A 21,457-nucleotide genomic window follows, 5' to 3' on the forward strand; every position below is an offset into this window, starting at 1 on the left:
AAGTTTGAAATCTTCGATAGGTTCCAACAAAATTTTTGCAATAAATCGATAAATATCATTAATATTTATTGATTTTCCTATTTATCGCCGATATAAGATAAAGTTTGAACTTCAACCCCTCCCTTCTATATCGATCCTTAATTTTTTGGATATTTTGACATAAATATCTACAGTTTTTTTAATATTTTAAACATTGTTTTTTTTTTTTTTTGGTAAACATATTTTAAACATTGTTACACACTTCTCTTCCTTTATGCTCATTAGAGTCAATAAACCAAGTGAAAACAAGAGAGCATGAAACAAGAGTTGCAGAGAGAGAGAGGAAAATGGTGAGTGATTATCATTTATCTATTTTGGTTTTGGAGTGGCAATGCACAGAGAACCGATAATACTATAAGAATACAGTAACCAGCGCGCATAGACGGTTGTCACCCAACATTTTTCTAATCAGATGCACCCGACACCCGTAGTACCAATAAATCTCTTCCAATTACGCTTCTAGATCATCATACCCGACAAGGACTAATGCTAGGTTAGAATCCGACACAACAAGGGATCGTGGTGGCATTCGGATCACCTTATCTTGATACCATTGCAATTGTAAAGACTAAACCCAAAAGTTCGTGAGTGCCTTGGATTATTGGGCATGACATCAATCATTCTTCAAAGGTTTTAGGTCTAAAATTTGTATTAAACTCAAACCATAAGGACAAAAAATAATACATTAATTATGGCAAAATAATGAACAATGCAGTCACACAGAAGGAGAATAACAAACAAAAACATGTCCCCATACCTAAAATGGCAAAATTGAAACCCACAGCAACCTGATATACACATGAATGTTCATTCCGACAGGCATAGAGAGAAATAATACTCCTTGCTCCTTGCTACGGTGGTATTCTGCACGTACTCAAAAACCGCTTTCTTCCGGAAATAAGTAAATCAACCAAACAAGCTATGTTAGCGGTAAGTTACCTGATGCAGTATTTGCATCCAAAGAGCAGAAATGCCCAAATCATCATCAGGTAAATGCCAAACTACATAACCACACACGAGCAACTTTTTTCATTCCCATCGTCGAATCCATCATCTGATCCGTCCGTTTCACTGCCAATACAAACATGTTTTCATCTCAGCAAAAATTATATGTGGTACTAAAAAGAGAAATGAAAGAACGCGAATGCAAGAAAAACACCTTGCAGAAGAATATATGACATAAAAACGTATAAATGTGATGCTTTCGTTTTTTAGATCGCGGGAAATAGTAACTTTTTTCAAATGGGAAACCTGAACTTGTATTGGATAAAAGAAGATGTCCATCAAGCTCAGCTAAAAACCAGAAAAAACAACAGGCGAATCAGCTTGTAGCTCGAGAATAGAATGAATTAACAGAACTGAACGGCCCTAAAAAACAGAGATGTTAAAAATCAGCTCGAGAATAGAATGATTTTATTTTCATTCATTCATCTTTCTTCCCTCTATCCCACCACCCTTCATCACTCTCATATCTCAAGCACAAAAAGTGGAATCTTAAAACTAAAACCAAAATGATTATTAAACATACAGGTAAAGACCACCACCATGTACCTTACAAATTGACAAATACAAGGGGATGAAGGATTATGGGCTCTGATCACAGAAGCTCTTACAACAAGAGCTCTGATACCATATTAGGCAACCACTATAACTCAAAAGGTTTAAGTTGTTAAAGAACGGACCTTATCAAACCAACCATTTTTACCTAAATAATCTAAAAATAGACTAAAGCCACAAATCTTCTAAGGGTAACTGCCTTCTCATAAACCTAAACCACTAACATCAAGGAACTGAAATCTCTTGGCAAACTTGCAAAGTAAAAAGACAATGCCAAAAGGATATGATGAATACTCTCACCATCGCCTTTGAGCATAATGCACAAACGGGGTATAATAACAACCATACAACTTTTTCCTTTGGAGAAAATCACATGTACTAAGTTTCGTATGGGCCACCAACCATGCAAAAATCTTCACTTGAATAGGTGCACTAAGACCAACTCCAATGGTGGCTAAAAGCCAAATTACCCCCCAAAATTTCCCCCCAAACCCACTCCAACCCAAGGGGAAATTTTGGGCTAAATGCTAAATGCTAAACCAATGCCAGATTCCTCCCAAAATTTAGCCTAGAAATTTGAATTTAAATTTTTCAATATTTATCGGAATTTAAATTTTTTTTAGATTAAAATGTTCATAAAATTAATTTACGATAGTCTACATATTTTTTTTAAAAATTTAATTGAACAAAAAAATAGCCTAAGTTCATTCTTTAATAATCCCGGGCTAAAATTTTAGGCTAGAACAGTTGGAGCAGAAAAGCTGTTTCTGGGCTAAAAGCTAAATTTTCCGGGCTAAAATATTTGACTTTTAGCCCAACCATTGGAGATGGTCTAAGGTTCCAAATTAAAGCTAAAAATGGGTCAGAAAAGTCTAAAACAAAATGAAAAACTAATTCACAAGCATGAAAATACCATCTTTTTTCCAGGATCAACTAGATTCCAAGAAACATACGAGAAGGTGAAAAGGAAGCAACAGAAGACATTAGCACATTATTGTACATATGAAGAAAGTGGAAAAATGATTCACAGTGCTAACTCTCTTCCCAAAATTTTAGGCTAGAACAGTTGGAGCAGAAAAGCTGTTTCTGGGCTAAAAGCTAAATTTTCCGGGCTAAAATATTTGACTTTTAGCCCAACCATTGGAGATGGTCTAAGGTTCCAAATTAAAGCTAAAAATGGGTCAGAAAAGTCTAAAACAAAATGAAAAACTAATTCACAAGCATGAAAATACCATCTTTTTTCCAGGATCAACTAGATTCCAAGAAACATACGAGAAGGTGAAAAGGAAGCAACAGAAGACATTAGCACATTATTGTACATATGAAGAAAGTGGAAAAATGATTCACAGTGCTAACTCTCTTCCCAAAACCAAATTTAACACCTACCAACAAAAAGGAGCATTGTGATTCAACAATCTTAACCAAATTAAGAAAACCTATTGTCCTCCCCCAAAGTACATGAGATACATCCACAAACTGTAACAAGATATTTGCATAGACCCCTTCCGATAAAAAAAGTCCCTCAATCCCATTATAAGGAAGTGAGGGAAACAAGCCACTCTACCTACCTAGAAGCTCTAAGTTTACCCTTCAACCTACTATAAAAAGTAAATGAGGAAAGAGCTGTACAAAATCTCAATTTAAACACCTTTGCTGAATTCCTATACAGGTTTGTAACCAACTTATAGGTTGGTAAGCTCTAACTTGCCAAGTTGGAGGTTCGTGGTAATTAAACAAATAGCCTTAGTTCAAACATTAACAACCCAACAAGCAGATAGCTCTAGTCATAAATCGACCTAGACTTCCCAACTATACAACAAAACTATCATTGAAAACCCATCTGACACTAGGGGTGTGTTTGGATGAGAAACTTCCAAATTACAAGGAATTTAGGCATAGTGATGAACAAATGGATCGCAAAAAGTTTGAAAGGAGGGATTGGAAATGCACCACATGAGCATTAGAAAAAGCATGATCGAGCAATTTGAAAATTACTACAGGAAGGGTCATTTACAATTCTCTATCACATACCTTTGTAATGCTCATGAAGTGCATTTTCTAATTCTAAATTTTTGTGATCCATTTCTTCATTTTGCCAAAATGCCTTGGAATTTTGGAAGTCCCTCACCCAAACATACCTTGGAGATATATCCCTGCCATAATCAAACACATCTCGTCCATCCTTCTGAAAATCTAACCGTCTATATTTCTCGTCACTAATTGGACACCTACCTTGAATTTCACCATCTCAGATATATGTATCCTTATTTTAATGCATGTGAAAGGTCAACAACTTAAACATTAGACACGTAGAAGTCCATTAAGAGTGATTCTACTATTATATTCCAGTACTTCAGAGAAAACACCCAATTAAAACCCTAGAAATGAGGCTTAGTTTCTGGGAGCCTGCAGTTAGTTTACTCTAAGTTCAACTAATGGACTAAATAAAGAATTAGAGATGCGTTTAATAATATTGTGATATAAACTTTAATATACCTGGGTTCAAACTCCCTGATTTCAACAAGCTCACTCCCACAAACATCTGTCCACTGCACTTTCCTCCTTTCCACATGACCAGGAATATCACTACCTGGTTCACTCAATGCTTCACGTTCATTAGCACTCTCCACAGAAACTGGAGTTCTTTTGGAAGGTCTCTTCAAGCTACTTTTAAGGACAACCTTTCTAGCAATATGGTCATCATCAGCACCAGCAGTATGATCCTTGCCTTTGTCAGAAACAAGAGACCCAGGCAAAATATCCTGCTGTTGGGCAGGGCCCACTTTAAGAGGAGATGGAGTGTCGAGCCCGGCGGAAGCGCGACCAAAGCAGACAAAGGAGGCGCAGCCGCGGGAAAGTCGGTTCTTTGTGGAAGCCAGCTGGAGGTCAGTGTCAGATTCTTGATCCACCAACCGGTACTGATTCCACGGCGAAACTCTCATGGGTTTATCTTCGTTCTTCTGACCCAAGAGAAGAAGGGCCAGGCCCTTGCTATACCCAGCAGCTGAAGATGAGAAGAACCCTCCTCCTTCTACTGCAAATAACATCAGTTCTACTCATTTGATCACCAACATGTGTTTTCTATACAGTTGGCCTCTACTCAGATGAACCAAATCCACCTGACTTCCATCCACCAATAACTCACTGTAAGAATAGTGAAAGATAATCAGCATTTGCATCATTGTAAATCTACCAAGTTATCAACAGAAACTAATCCAGTTCCCCAATTTTTAAATGAAATGTGCATATATTGTAATATCGGGCCAAAGCAGGAGTGGAATTCCGCACTTAATCATGTTCCACATATGCACGTGCCTTTTCAAAGGTCTATTGTATTACACCTTTCCAAAGAAGGGATTCCTGTTTATGGGGATGTCATGTGAGCCTGACATGCAATCTGGTCCAATGATCTATATTACTCGTATTTCAAGTCACTTCAGAAACCATTGAGTTATGTAACTATGACCAGACAAATGGACGAACACTATGTTCTAGGTAAATACTGAAATAATCATGATGGTAATCAAATGGCTAAATGATTACAGGGTTTGAAATTTGGAATCAATAGAGCAGATTGCTATAGACAGTCCTTACTTTTTTCAAAATGAGGACATCCTTATTAAAGAAAGACCATGTGCGCGGTATTGTTGTCATGTAAGACAACTGACTTGTTTTCTTGCCATATTGCAGATCAGGACCATTAATCAAATACACTCATGTCTCAATGTGTCAGTCCAATTGACAATCGGATTAGCATGATTCAACAAAATGCAGACACGCACACACACAGATTGTCAGTTAGAACTGTTGATCGAGTAGAATCATGCTTGAATTCATGGTCCTGATTTACAATTTGAAAATATAAGATACCAACATCTGAAAGGAGATCATAACTATATATGCAAATATGCATATTCGTGAGCACAAAACTCATTAAAACCGTAGTCTTGTAAGACATTCGAAAATTTCAGAAAGATGTAAATTGGTATGATTAAGTACCAACTACCAAGAAACACACAATGGCTCGTGATCATGTAAGGTCAAAGCTTTTCCTCTTGTTCAAATTCACAACATCAATAGAACGTTAATATAAACCAATTTATCGGAAGGCAGAGAATTACCCAATAATTCTTAGTAAACTAAAATAGTAAAATTAGTGAGTTCTGCAAGAAACAGTTATACATTACCCATCACAGCATTCCAACAGTCACCCGTTAAATTAAACCAACAGTAACTAATTACTCTAATCTTAAACAGTATCATATATTTATGAACAGTCACACAATTTTACATTTTCTATTTTTGAAATTCCAAAAGAAATCCAAAGATTAATAGACCTCTTAATTTGAACTGAAATTCCACTTTTTCTTTCAAGAATCCCAAAGGGAGTAAAGCTTTATTCTTTTCAGTCCCATCATTTTCTCGGGAAACAAACAGAAAACCAGATCAAAGAGAAAGGGAGGAAAGTCAGCAGAAATACCTGAAGAAGTTGAATATCCAAGAAGCAGAGGGATCTCCAGACGTTTGGCGGCCGTCGAATCGGCGGCTATGACTTCTTCGATCGCGGCAAATACTAAAAAACCGGTGATGAATCGGAGAGAGAGAGAGAGAGAGAGAGAGAGAGAGAGAGAGGGGAATAAAAAAGAAAAAGGAAAAAAAAAGGGAAAAAAGGAAAAGGAGTGGGTTTACTTATTATGGTTGGTATTATTTAAAGGTGGATAGGATGGTGACTCCCAGGAAGAATGATAGCGACGGGCCCTCATTAATTTGTTTCTCTTTTTTCCTTTTATTTATTTATTTATTTATTTTCCTTCTACTTTTGCTTCACCGACTTTTGTCTTTTGGTAAAATATATGAATTATGATCCATTGCTATGATGCTCCCAAAATTTGAAAGTATACGTGATATTTTAAATTTGATTCTCGTTAAAGATAAATTTAAATCACATTATTGTTAATTTATTGTGAGATTTAGCCCGCTTTTTCACTCCCTTAGTGTAAATAATATCGTTTATTAAAAAAAATTGAAAATATCCCATTGACAATGTAAATAGAATAAAATATTCAAATTATATGATTGTTGATGCACTAATGTGATACATTATACATAGGCGTAAAATTGTGTGTCAAACAATGGGTCAGGATTAAAAGACACCTATTTTGTAGACCATTCCGTAATTTTTTTCAAGGATCTAAACAGTCTATATTTCAATTCATCATTTACTGATCATTCTTATAAAAAAAATTAGACAAATCCAAAATCATTAAGACATTCATTTGAAGTAAAGAAAATAAACGAATACAGTTTTGCAAATAAAAAATACAATGGCTATCATTTAATCCAACGGTTATATAGTTTTAGACTTGAATGATTTTTACTAGACACAATATTTAAGGAAAGACCTAAGACAGTTCAGATTGTTGAAAGAAAATTACAAAGTGAACCTTATATGAAGGTGTCAAAACGTGTGTCACAAAATTGGGTGCCCCCAATCATAACCCTATATATGTATATGTGTGTGTATGTATTTTATTAGATCGTTGAAATATATTACATAGTAGGCTCTACAAAATATGTGTCAAGAAATGGGTGTCCCCCGACGCTAATTCATTAACCATGTTTATTTATAATAAGTAAAGAAAATAGTTATTAACACCAAAAAAATCTAATTATGCACTTCTTGTAAGCGTGTTTTTTCTTCTTCTAAATATAGAAAATTTGAAGAGCTAAAATAGGTATGTGGTCTAATATCTTGGTATCCTAGGTTCGAAACTCCTCACTTTTCTAAATTAATGTAACAATTTCAAATCCTCCCCCCTCCCCTTAATATTAGCTAACAAGGAGTGCACAACTAAATTTTGAGAACCAATAATAGTTTTCTGAATAAAATACTAAAACATTATCTTTCACAATATTTTGTATCAAACTTATATTCGACGTGCTCCTAGGGCTTAATAATCAAGGTTGATACTAATTCGGCGCACCAATATTTTTACAAATATAGTTAAAGTTGCCGAACCATGTGCAAAAGATCCTGAACTCAGTAGTGAATTGTCTAACCTTATCTTCAGGTTCTAGAACCCTAGGCTGAAAGTGTTCATTCCTCGACCAAAGTTGCTCGGTACAAAAGTTAGTAGCACGTTTCGCCACCACGCCACCACACTCATCTAATTTGCCCGACCAAACTCAGTTGCAAAGCGGCACGCTTGCACCAACATACAGACGTAATTAGTTCAGTGATTACTTGGCATGGGCGCCACGTAGATCTTGTAATTTCTAAACATGAACATTTATAAATTTCTCCATAAATACTTGTCAGATTCTTTTATTGTTAAAACTCTGAAAGTGACCTTGAAGTTGGTAAAGGCTAGTTAGTAGTTACAAAATTACATACATAAACAACTTTGTTTTCTAGGGAAATTTTGAAATAAGTTTAATTTTATAGACCTACTTTTGAAATAGGTCTAATTTTTAGTGACTTTTGACTTTTGAAATAGATCCAATTTTTAGTTACTTTGGACTCATATCAAAATATCCCTTGTTTCTTTTCTTAAATCGTCTTTCCTGACTATGAGACATTGAGACTAATTCTTTGACTTATTCCTTTATACGTGGATATGGATTGACTCTTTCAGAGGATTGAAGGGCTTTGGTAAGAAAAATTTGCCACTAAAATGGTCATTGGATCAAGAGTTATGAATTTCATTTGGGAAATTTCAAAAAATCTGATGCCTCCTCTTATCTCTCCTCACCTATGAAGTACAGACACGGGTGGGGTACGGATCTCAACAACTTGTTCAGTACAACCAAAAGGCTTTGGTAAAGTCTTACGAGGGGCCGCCGAAGAAGAAGTCAAATCTTGTTAAAGAGAAACCAACTAGTGTCTTTGTTAAAGCATCACAGTTGGGAGAGATTTTTCAATGTTTCTGTCACATGAAGTGGTACACCATATATTCTTATATAAATGGTGGGTTATATGTGTTAAAAGGTTAATAACTTAAAAATTAAAACTTTTCATCACTTGCACAAAAACACGTAGTGTACCATCCGTGTTCCCGTCACAACTAAAAATTTTCCCATAGTTGGGTCGATGGGTCGATTGTATGAATCCTAAGATGCCAATGCGTCTAATACAAGGTTTTTTCATGTGTAGACTAGGAAATGGGTAATTTTGTGAAAAATCAATAATAAGTTACAATATTAACAATATATCAATAGTATTTATGTTAATTATAAATAGGTCAATAATGTATTATGATACTTCAATGCATTTAAAATAAACAAAAATTACAAAATCTACCACTACAGCTGACACTCACTTCAACTAACACTCCATTTCTCATAGTTTTATATTTGAAATAAGTCATTATGGATTAGACACTACATTGCAATGTCTATTTCCTGATTCAGTTTTTTACATTTGGATTCAAACACTGTGTTGCAGTGTCCATTTACTGATTTCGTTTTTCCATTACTCACACGCCTCCTACATGTTCCTAATGCGGTGTCTGTTTTCTAGTTCTGTTTTTTACTTTTGGATTCAGACGCTGCGTTGCAATGTCCAATTCCTGGTTCTATTTTTTCCATCACTCACATGTCTCCTACACTTCACGCCTCACGGGACTCCTGATTTTTACATTTAGATTCAGACACTGTAATGCAGTGTCCGTTTCTAAGTTCTAATTTTTACATTTGGATTTTGACACTGCAATGGAGTGCTCGTTTCCTAGTTCTGTTTTTTACATTTAGATTCGAACACTACAATGCAGTGTCTGTTTCTTGGTTCCTTTTTTTTAGTTGAGCAGACTCCTCCACATAAACGAAGGGCGAGAGAAGGTGATAGAAGTTACATGTTCTAACTATTTATATGATTCAAATCCTCTCGAGACCAGTTCTATAGGAATAGAAATTCAATGGCCAAAACCTTTTCCTCTGCCTCTCTTCCCCCTAAAGTTCTCTTTCTCCTGCCTCTCTTCCCCCTAAAGTTCTCTTTCTCCCTCGCACCTCCCCACCCCATCGTTGTTAATAAATCCCAAATTCAATTGCAGGTCATCCATGCTCTAAAATCAATTTTTTCGCTATCCCTTACTATTTTAGTTTTTTATTTGTCATCTCTTTCTTCTTGTTCTTCTTCATGTTTGAGATTTCTCTCTCCATAATTCTTCCATAATTATGAAAAAGATCTTTGCAACCAAAAGACATTGGTTTGCACGACCTCTCTCTTTGTTGTTTCGTTAACATCGGCTAAGATTTTAAGGTTCAGGGACTTGTAATTGAGGGATGTAGCGGTGTTGAGGCTAATTTTGGAAAGGGTAAGGTGAGTGACATACAATTGGTGGTTTTGGGTTGAGTAGGTTGTGGCGGTGTTGGGGCTAATTTTAAGGTGGGGTTGAATTTAATTTGGAATTTGGGGAGTTGGTGGTTCGAGGTTAAGAGCTTCGAAGTGAGGGAGAAAGAGAAGTTGAGGGGAAAAGAGGAAGGATAAGGGATTTTGGCTGTTGCATTTGAATCAATGGAAGAGATCCATCGGCCCAGAGAATCTCCACAAAATTGATCCGGAGAGGATCTAAATTTGTATTTATAATAGTTTAAGCCCATATGACATTCATAGAGAGAGAGAGAGAGAGAGAGAGAGAGAGAGAGAGAGAGAGAGAGAGAGAGAGAGAGAGAGAGAGAGAGAGAGAGAGAATGCTTGAAGAGTCAAATTCTAACTATTTATAATGACTTGTAGCCTATATTGAATTCATAATTGACTTAGGCCTAATTAATAAAAATATATCATTGCTCAAGTCCAAAACAAAAATATGTCATTGACATATGGCTTAACAGTAAAGTTTTTATTGACTTTTGGCTAAATTAGCTTTGGGAAATCATGATCTTAATTTATAAATTAATTACTGAAATCTTCAATTGTAATGTAAAGCAGAATCAATACATTTACAGAGATAATCTTTCAACATTAAAAGCAGTGACTAATCGAAACACAACGGTTTTTGTTAAAAACAAAATGAAACGAAAAGCAATACAAAAAAGATGCTTACAGAAGATGGAGAAGACCAAGCTATTCTCAAACAAGACAGCAAAAGTAAATTAAATTGATTGCATTACCGCTTCCATGTTGTGCCGTCTTCCCTTACGGAATTACACCAGAGAGGAGCTTTGTGTTGCCATGGTTCTTCCAAGACTTTTGACCGTCCCATGGAAAAGAATACTTGGATGAAGTAGCTGAGCATTTTCAGTAGGTAGAATCATGACCAGGACTATCTGCATGCATGTCCATCGAGGTATCATTGGAACTCGGAGGATTAGCATCCCGGTTTGGGTGGAGAAAGCTAGGTTCATTGTTTCGGGCTCCATTTCCAGATGGCAGACCTGAGCCTGGGTAATGTCCATCTTGAGAAATGTGATAATGCTGAAGACTTTGGCGAACAGGGCTTGACAGAGCATTTGAGAAGACTGAATTCTTAGATTGATGATCGCACGGCTCAGAACGAATTCCCTGCACAGTATTTGTTGGACCAGATGACCCAGAAGTAACTGGGAAACCTGAGCTTGAGAAATGCACAGTGGGCTGATGTTGGAGTGGCAATCTAGGGGACATTGATGGCTCCTCTCCACAACTGTCCAACTCATTCTGCATGGAGATAAGAAAGATATTTGTAAGCTGTATAAAAGAGGTCTAAATTAGAATTTTCAAGATTGTAACAGCACACTCGTTTTATTTCTTTATTACAGAACAAACATGCATCTATAAGCAAAAGAAATAAACTTATCAGTACGAAACCAGGGTAAAGAAACATTCCTCTATGATTGGTGATGGCAAAAACCACCTAGGAAAACCAGACTCTTAGGGCCTGTTTCATTTTGGTTTTTTGATTTTAGTTTTTACTTTTGTGCCCGAGATATGGAGGAAGTATGTAGTAGAAAGGAGAGATGAAGAAGAGTAGAGGAATGTATACTTTTGTTTCTTACACATTTCTCTACATCTCTCCCACCATCATTCCTCCACCCTTCATCACCCATCCTTCATCCTTTATATTTTCCCCATATCTCAAGCACAAAATGTGAAAACTAAAAACAAAATGGTTACCAAACGCTCCCTTAGTTTCTAGTTAATAAAGGGTATAAAAGTATTCCCTTGAAAAAAAAGAACCACATAGCTGCGCAATGTTTAAAGTTTCAAACAGGTTTGAAAGTTAAATTCTGGATTCAGGCCCAATTCCACAGCATATGCAAACCATAAAATTAATCCCTTCTGTTGGGTGAAAAAAGAAGGTTGGAATTCTTCAACTAAACCCTCACAAAAGTTCAGCTGAACCACAACAATGGTAATATGAAACGAAACCATAGGTCACAATATTGGACTTATAAAAGGTCTTAAATCTAGCCACACCTAACCCTATGCTCCCTGTAAGGCAAATACAATTGTACAAGAGATATATACTTAGCATGTACATTAGGTCTACAAAGAGAAAATGTCAAGTAATTAACATGAGATTCAACTTCAAGTAATGCATTAGAAACGTGTTACATGAGGAATGGATAGAATGCATGGAAGAGAGGAAGTGACATCATCCAAATAAGCTGCAAATTAAAGTTTAAAATATAATAACCCATCAAAAGTCGGAATGTTAGATACAAAGGGTGCATGCTTAATGGACTCTACCAAAATATTAACCCCGTCATTGATATATACTATCTCTGAAAGAAAGGCACACTTAAGTTTGAGAGAACCATTTTGTTTTACACAAACTTTGAGTGCCAAAGGAGTGACTTCATATGTCTGTTTGAGCACAACATCAATGTTTTTTTGTGTACTCTGGATGGTTTACCACACAATGATGGAATAATAGATCCTTTATGAAAATAAACAAAGAAAATAGTAAACAAACCTGAAGATAATCGACTATCTCGACTGTTGTAACTCGTGAGCCTCCTTCTTGCTGTCTGCAGATCCACTGATAAATTTTATCCTGAAAAGGCATTTGACACGGTTTCATCAATGAAATGTAGATAACAGATATGCCGTCCACCTTTAAAGCAATTTTAGATAATAATAGGGCATTTATGTGTGTAAAAAAAATTAAACAAGAATATGCAGGTATATTAAGAAAACTTGTAAACCAATTGCACCATTGGCTACCAGCGACAAAAAGTGCATTAAATTTTGAACAAGGAAGCATAAAGCAGCATGAGAGACCCAGCACCTTCAATCAACTAAAAGAAAACGATATACTTAACAAAATTTTAAATTCAGAAAAACGCCACAGACCACCCCGGCTGGTTTAGCCAGTTCACAAGAACCCTGATCATCACAGGAAGAAAATGTGAAAAGGCAAAACACTGTACCAAAAAGATGGCTATGGGAGAAAGGAAGAAGGAACCCACAAAGCTCTTACTCCAAAAATAATGGACTCTAAGTCCTCAGAGAGTAGAGACTTGCACCGTCATTTGCAAGAGAACGGCAAATCAATCAGTTGGAGAAAGGAAATGGTACATATGTTTGTGTAACGAGCATTGAATACAAAACCCTTCCAAAATCAATCGTTCAGAAACATATCTCACTCAAAAGATTTATACCAAGCAACATCCAGCAGCAAGAATCATGCAAATTTACTGATTGTAAATCCGACTAACTTGTTCTCTGAGAGTAAAGGAATTATATTTTATTCCACATAGGGACACAAATTATTCATGTTATCTTATGTATAGGGTTTATTAAGATGCAAATATAACATCCAATTAAAACCGAAAATTCCACTCACAATTGATACTCCCCACCAATTTATCTCTCAGCACTTTCGACAAGTTTAACATTGATATTCATTACAATTCCCACAGATACTGAAAAGTTGGTGTCTTTCTCATCCAGCCTTATTGGCAATGGCATGACATGCTCACTCAAAACTACCATTCACCCAATTCACAATCAAACAAAATTAACCAAAATTTATAAGAAACCCCAAATTCTATCAATAATGGGAAACAAAAAAAAATTGTGACTTTGGTTTGATCCTGATGAAGAATCAAAAACCCAATGAGGGAATCGACGATTAGATAAAAAATCAATAAATAAAGGAGGGAGGGAGAGAGAGAACATACAAGGGCGTGGCGTTCACCGGCCTGAAAGGAGAGTTTTTGGTGGTTCATGGCCTGAGTGTAGAGCTGAGAGAGGGAATTAGCGGCGCTGCAGAAAGAGGTATACATGCTTCGATCCACCTCGTCGAGGCTGGAGGCTATCGACTTCCTCTTCTTCCCCATGGCAGGCAGATTCTCTCTCTAACAATCTCCTTCTTCTACTGATATGATATTATCAGAAGAAACCAAGTTGTGGGTTTTGCGTGTGAGGCCAAACTGCTGCTCTGAAAATCGAAAACGATCGATTGGGAGAAGAAGAAGACGAGTGAATCGAGTTTATATGTAAATTTGGGGGAATTGGGGGAATCAGATGGAAATCCAATTGGGGTGTGGGTGTATTTTGGTTTGGGCCTTGTTTTTTTAGCTTTCCTTTTGCAACAATTATCATGTCGACATGGAGAACAAGAGGGTTTCAGAAGGGGGAGAGGGAAAAGGACACATGCTTTACCATCGTGGCCAATCGCGATTCGTCCCACGTGAACGTTGCTTCCATATCCCAACAGTTACGTGACCTCTAATCCTAGTTTACCCCTATTTCGTCTTCTTTTCTTCTTCTAAATCCACCATTTATAAGAGGTTTCGTAAGGTTTTGTTGAATTGTAAGGGAATCATTCTCGTTGTTCGAAATTGGACCAATAATTGGTCAATTTGTAATGTCTTTGAACAATAACTTTTGTAAGAGATATTTTGTTGAGTTGGTTGATAGTATTCATTTTGTGTGAAAAACACACATAAACTGGTAAATTGAGATAGTTTATTAAAATTTTTAGAAATTCGGATTTTTAATCAAGATTTTTAATGATTCTCTAAAATTCAATGTGTATTCAATTATAATTTTAAGATAATTTATTAAAATCTTTAGAAATCCGGGTGTATTCAATAGGGATTTAAAAAAGTTTAAAACATTTCAGGTGTATTCAATTAGAAATTGAATTTAAAGAATTTGAAAAAGTTGAGGAATTAGAGGAAATTTGAGAGATTTCGTAGTGTATTTTAAGCATCTACAAATCTCACCTCTTCCCATGAGATTTCGAGAGAATTGAATCAAAATTTTATATGGAATCTCTACAAATCAATTAAATTCCATAAAAATCCATGGATTTATAAATCCATTAAAGTTTCTTAAATTCTCAATTGAATACATCCCTCATAAGCCTTGAAAATTCGGTCCAAACCGGACCAAGTTGGTTTGATTTTCTTATTAATTTCTTGGTTTCAAAAATTGAACTGTATATGTCTTTAGTTCGGTTAAATTACTGAAAGTAAACTAGGCCAACTGAACCATGTCCACCCATACTTCATGCACTTAGATCGCGAGTTTAATTTGTTTATCTACAAATTATTGTTTATGACTTTCGCATTCAATTTAAATGCTTAAATAATAAGTCGAAGGGATCATGTAATAGAGAGAATGTAATCTGAAAGGTTAAATCACGAGATGTTTCTCTCATACAATGGCATAGCCACACTAAAGACTACGGTGGGCTGTAGCCCAGGGAGGATTTGTAACAATATTTATATATACTTTAGTGTGTAGTCTATATAATAGACAAAAACATGTGTAAGAAGAATTATCTATATATATAAAGTGAGCACCCTAAAATGGTGAAACATTTAAAATACCATAAATTGCCCTTTAAGAATTTCATAAATTACAATTGAACCAAGAGAAGCTAAAGTATTTAACCATATTTTATTTTGAATGAATTTAATATTTTGAATTATAGAAAAAAAAAAAAAAAAAAAACCTCCCACGTTAGTGGGTGGTTTCAAGTCATTAATTCATTTTTTTAATAGTTTTTTTAAAATATGTAAATTAATTATTTAAATAAAAAATTATAAAAAAGCCAATTGCCACATGCGTATGCATGTGGCAAGAGGCTAGTTTTAATGAAACTAGCCCACTAAGTATTTAGCACAACTAAAAATATAAAAATTACCACGAAAATTGTGATATCATTTTGTTCAAGATTATTCTGATTTGATATAGTGGGGTTTATATTAGTTTCAACCAATTTTGTTTAAGATTGTCTTTACTTCTACTTTCAGTGTTTTGCTTTGTGCTAGTTGTGTAGTTGTAATTGAGATATCAATTTTTCTATCTTCTTCTTGTGTTTAAATCTAAATATATGTGAAATTTGATGTATGAAACAAAAAAAAAACATTTCATTTTAGGGTAATTTTTTTAGCTAGCCCACCCATAAAATATTTTATGGCTCTGCCCTTGCTCTCATACACATCCTAAATGTTCATAAGCATAGGAATGCTAGCTAGGCTTGACAATCCTTAACGATTAGTACTTGCTATGTTTTCTCGCTTGAGAGAATGATTGGTCGTTAGGTCATTAGTGTGAAGGATATCAAGACAAATATGTAGATGTACAATAGAGAGTGAGTTCATTCAACACGATCAAACGAGAGTTCTTATATAGAAGTTTTTACTTATATGTCAAATAAGAAAATTTATAGTTGTTGGAAAATTAGTTATTATTTTATTATTGTTTATGGTTTTCTTGTGGGCCAATGATATTAGAGTTTCTTGCCCGTCAATGATTAGGATTTTGCTTTAGTTTTCACTATATATAGGAGTGATTGTATTAGTTTATTTCATTAAGTCAATTAAGATGTAGTCTCTTCGTTTTCATGTAGCCTTCTTGGCGGTTCTGTTTATTAAAGTTTCATATTCAGTTAGTTCATTTGTTAATTGCGTACTCTGATATTCAACTTGGTATTAGAGCAGATTAGATCCTTCGGGGTTGATATGTTCTTGGTGGTATCAATTTGTTTTTCAGTCGCCGGATATCAGTTCGATTGTAGTTTGTTTTTTCTTTGTACCTAGATTAGGGTTATGTCGTTGAAAAAAAAAACACAAAAATTGAACTCGTTGTTGCACCAAGCCGTTTGAGCCTTAAACCGTTGTTTACTGTTGTATGATCCTATGGTTTCGAACTGTTGCTGCCTTGAACCTATGCATCAGCGTCCGCCCCCGCACCATATCTAACCCACACGTCCGCTGCCTTGTTTGCCTAACCGAATCATCCCACCTGCATCATCCCGTCTCGAACCTTGCTTGCTTGAACCACCGCGCCACCATCTTCTCGAACCACCTGCATTCATTGTCTTCTACATCCACCACAGCTGCTACTCGACATCCATGAACCCATCACTTGTTTGACGAAGCCAAGACCCGAGAACCACAAACTCGGATTGAGTTCGTCTCCGCCTTGGATCACTGCCACTGTTTCTGACCTACCTGCACCACTGCTGCTGACCGCCTTCGACCCACGACTATCCTCGGACCCACATCAGTGTTGTTTGCTGCTGCGAACCCAGATTCCATGCTGCCACTATTAATGTTGTTTGAAGAAAAAAGAAGGAAAAAGAAATCAAAAAGAAAAAATGGGAATCTCATAAGTTGATGTTGTTGGATTGCAATTTATTAGGCCACTTGTTGGTTTTGAGTTCCACGTGGGTGATAAGAATAGTTGTTGTTGGGCTTGTATTAGGAAGTACGTTGTTTCCCACTTCAACGATTGCTCAAATGTTTGGACTGATGACCACTCGAGTGACGTTGTGTATCTGGTTATTAATTGGATCATCTGCCGAAATCTGGTTGCTTGCCAAATGGTTGAATGATGAAATTACTTGACTGCTTCCGCTTGCTTGTTTCGCTTGGATTGTTCATTTGCTTGCTTGAATTGCTTGTCTTATCGTGTTCGCCTAACGGAGCTTGCCTTGTCGTGCTCGTCTAACGGAGCTTGCATCCACATCTGCTTGTTGGCAAACTCATGACATGTACATCCATGCGTTTGACGGGGGTGTTGGAAAATTAGTTATTATTTTATTATTGTTTATGGTTTTCTTGTGGGCCAAGGATATTAGAGTTTCTTGTCCTTCAAGGATTAGGGTTTTGCTTTAGTTTTCACTATATATAGGAGTGATTGTATTAGTTTATTTCATTAAGTCAGTTAAGATGTAGTCTCTTTGTTTTCATGTAGCCTTTTAGGCAATTCTGTTTATTAAAGTTTCATATTCAGTTTGTTTGTTTGTTTGTTGCGCACTTTGATGTTCAACTATAGTTGCAATAAACAATTGTTTTATTGATACGTCTTTGATCATTTAATGATGCATCAGGACCCTTTGGTTTGTTCCACGCACCATTCAGGTCTTGGATGTATGACAAGAAATTTCTACGTTTAATAAGAAGAAGAGTACTTTAAGATATGTTTTTCTCTAGCCAAAGTGTTGAATATAATTAAGAGAGAGTTCTATATTATATTCAAATGAATCATATGAACATAGGAATTCGCATTAGGGGCCCATGTCCTAATAATGTAACAGTAATACCAAGTATTGAGTTAAAAAATAACTGTATTGCATTGTAATTCCAATTGAATTGGTCTTCCGTCTTTCCTACTTAATTTCGGTAGCCATGGCCCATGACGTAATATTAGTTGTCACTCATGGCTCGTTGAACCCCTAAGGATTAACAACAATTAATCTTCCTTAAAGGGAGAGTTAAAGGAGGGGTTTTTTAAAGAAATTTATTATTATTATTATTATTATCAATGGGTGGCGGAGGGTTTGAAACTATTACATTAACTTTGGAGATGATGAGTTTCAAATCCGGAACGCATGGTTAGGAAGGAACCCAATAGAGCTACTAGGATATTGAACCACATACAAAAAAAAATTTAATTCATAATCGATTTGTAAGAGTTATAATCTCTCATTGCCTAGTTAATTAGAACTTAATGGATTGCATACTGATATACTTGAGTTTTGAAAAAAAAAAAAAACTTATGAAGATGATGAGATCAATTAAGTTTGTTTATTGAGTAGGTTAAGATTAATTATACCAACATAGGACACCGTATTGGACTAAAATAAGTTTCGGGTTTGTAGAGACCCATTTGGCTTCTAACTTAAGTTGTGCATAACAACTTGAATGAAAGAGACCAAAAGGCCCAAGGAACCTATAAAGTCAGTTTTAGGGGTTTATTGGCTAGAGTTTCACACTTGTGTGACTCATCTATATGTGGTACTTCATAGCTTCATCCAACCTACAGGTTTTGTGGATCGGAAAGCAAAGGATGGGGAGCAACCATTCTCCTCATCTCTACAAAATCCAACCACCATACAGAGAGTGCTAACACTCCTCTCCCTCCACGGTTATCTCATCTTCTTGCCAACTCAAGCTCGGTGAAGAGAATTACAGGTCACCTCTGTTGGTGCCTTTCATATTAATTATCCCTAGGTTTTTAAGAAAAAGGTGAGTTATAAAGTGCCTTATTACTTTCCTTTTTCTTAATGTCAACCAATCTGGGCACTTCTGACATTTTTTTATGATAAATCGGCTTTCCAAAGGAGTTTTGAGGCAAGGCCAACTGTAGAAGGAATCTAATAGGTTCGTGGATGATGAATTCAGTACCAAATTAGGTTGCTCATTGTATGGCTTCGCCGAACTCCCCCTCCCTTTAGTGTAAAAATATTGATGTACTCCAAAAAAAAAAAGGGATGAATATCATTTTGTATGTTGCAGGATAATTATGTTCGTCCACTAATTGGTGTAACCAATTGGCCCCAATTCCTTAATTCAATACGCCATTTATTGATTCCTCAATTGATTCTCCATATTCAATTAGGGATATTGTATAATTTGCCAGGGTAGTCATATCCCTATATAAGGGTGGCTATGCCTCACATTTTAATATACAATTCTCTAATAAGATCTCTCTCATTCTCTCTCAAATTATTTTTCCTCTACAATAGTGTCCAATTTTCATAATTGTCTATAAAGCCAATTGTTCCAATTTTGCAAGTTAATGCCTCAAAAATTGCATTCCCATCAAAAACTGCGTATCTGTGGGATAATGAAGATTTGGAGACTGTCCTGATTTTTCCTATAGATGAGCGATATATGCTGAGAAATCTGAGACAGAGATCTACAAGTTTTCGATTTTTCAGAAATTTTCAAAAGGTGGAATGATCCCAAATCAAACGTGCAGATGACGTGTTCCCTAAGCCAAGAAGGATTTATTACTAGTTTGTTTCCATTATTGTTTAGGTCTTTGTTTTGTTTTTGGAAAGTTTTATCAGACTTTTTAGGGTTTTTATAATATAAATATAGGGCGTCCTAAACTCTCCGTACCATACCAACCATACACCACCACCTTATATACCCAATTCCGTTCGAGTTAGATTGAGAGCTTGGGATATACCTTGCTATGAATTCCGGATTCTATCTTTCTTTTATTTTTATTTGTAATTAAGATTTTTTTAAGATTTATTTAGAAGTCATGATATGAATATTTGCAAAGCACTTTTTTTAGTTATTATTTGATTACGTGCCATGTTAAATTCTTAATCTTCGTTTAAATACAAATCTTGGTTTCAAATGATATTATGACCGGCCATCATGATGAAATGTGTTGTTAGATACTTAGATAAACTTAAGAGGATGACCAATTAATTATGTTTATTGGATCTGAGATTAAGTGGAGTAGACAAACTACTGGGGATGACCAATCAAGCTAGTCCTACAATTGGTTAACATAATTCGTTTATACTTAATGAGTTTTTAAGTGTTTAATTGTATGTCTAACCAATATAATTTTGTCGCAAGTCTAAGCGATGTCATCTTCAAGGATTGGTAAACAGAGGGTAAGTTTTTGTCCATAGGAGGCAAGGTTCAGCTAGTTCGGTCAGATTTTACAGAATCTGTTTATACACGACTTTTTTTAATCAATCAGTATTATGTCATGACTCATGAACGTATTTTGCCTTTAAGTTTTTCGTTTTTAGCATTTTGGGACGACTCGAAACATAAAATTCAATCATTTGTAGTTGAAAAAGGTATTAAAATGACTTAATTAATACATAATTAATAATAAGCAGAAGCTGCACCACTTTGTTAAGACAAAGAAGGGTTTTTATATTAATAAAAAATCCCTTAAATTGACATCCCACCTCATTTTAGTCTCTTAAATTCAGAACCGCCAATGTAGTTCTTGAATTTTACTACAACACTTTAATGTATTCATTCTATCTTTTTATTTGTCATATTCATTCTATCTAGATTGGGTCAAATTTTTTGTTTAGTGAACTCACGTGTCATGCATGTGAGTTAGAATTCTCATAATACGATGACACGTGAATTATACAAAAAATAACAGTTTAAAAATAACAAAAGAACAATGTGTCAAATTGAGAAAGAGAATCGGTGCAAGTATGATGCGATCTTCAAATTACTGGTGCAACAGCAAGATGAATGGAGATGGAGGTCGAAATGGTGGTGAGTTTTTCAAACATCTTGAGTACATTCAAGCTTGCAGGCTACTTCGTCAATGACGATATCCGAATTAGCTTGATGAGAAAAATTGGGGATTATGGTAACATACAACCCGCACTTTGTAAACCATTCATCCCGCTTGAGGCACTCGAGGATAGCAAGAACCTCAAATGTCATGAAGAAGCTTCTACTTCTTTTTACATTAGCGTAGTTGTGATCGACAAACTTCGCATCTCTTTTCATCAGTATGCGGTCAAATTCCTCGACGTAAACATGGTTATATATGTTCTTCACGTCGTTGCAAGCGGAAGATGCAACTTTTGTGCTCACCTTTTTCAACGTTTTTCTTGATCGGAGCTAGGATTCGATTTTAGGGATTAAGACGTTACGAGAGATGTGTCACCTGAATGAACTCATCTGGATCAAACTCCTC

The 21,457-nt window shown here is 35.6% G+C and overlaps 2 protein-coding genes and 1 long non-coding RNA gene across 3 annotated transcripts; 1 reads left to right on the forward strand and 2 right to left on the reverse strand.

Moving 5' to 3' along the window:
* Positions 1–704: 704 nt before the first annotated feature.
* LOC103444685 (uncharacterized) lies at positions 705–6,279 on the reverse strand. Its single transcript, XM_008383638.4, has 3 exons — positions 6,077–6,279; positions 4,093–4,740; positions 705–1,110 (listed from the first exon to the last, which is right to left on the reverse strand). Exons 2-3 carry the CDS (start codon positions 4,641–4,643, stop codon positions 1,041–1,043), a joined length of 621 nt encoding a protein of 206 aa, XP_008381860.1. The 5' UTR covers positions 4,644–4,740; positions 6,077–6,279; the 3' UTR covers positions 705–1,040.
* A 4,253-nt stretch (positions 6,280–10,532) lies between these two features.
* On the reverse strand, positions 10,533–14,305 carry LOC103444684 (uncharacterized). Its single transcript, XM_008383636.4, has 3 exons — positions 13,699–14,305; positions 12,489–12,569; positions 10,533–11,230 (listed from the first exon to the last, which is right to left on the reverse strand). The coding sequence occupies exons 1-3, from the start codon at positions 13,855–13,857 to the stop codon at positions 10,832–10,834; spliced, it is 639 nt and encodes a 212-aa protein (XP_008381858.1). The 5' UTR covers positions 13,858–14,305; the 3' UTR covers positions 10,533–10,831.
* A 4,440-nt stretch (positions 14,306–18,745) lies between these two features.
* Positions 18,746–19,356, forward strand: LOC108174382 (uncharacterized). The gene is made up of 2 exons (XR_001791193.3): positions 18,746–19,005; positions 19,101–19,356. It is a non-coding gene; the product is annotated as an uncharacterized lncRNA (long non-coding RNA).
* The last annotated feature ends 2,101 nt before the right edge of the window (positions 19,357–21,457 follow it).

Source organism: Malus domestica, chromosome 10 (assembly GCF_042453785.1).
Source record: "Malus domestica chromosome 10, GDT2T_hap1".
Classification (NCBI taxonomy): domain Eukaryota; kingdom Viridiplantae; phylum Streptophyta; class Magnoliopsida; order Rosales; family Rosaceae; genus Malus; species Malus domestica.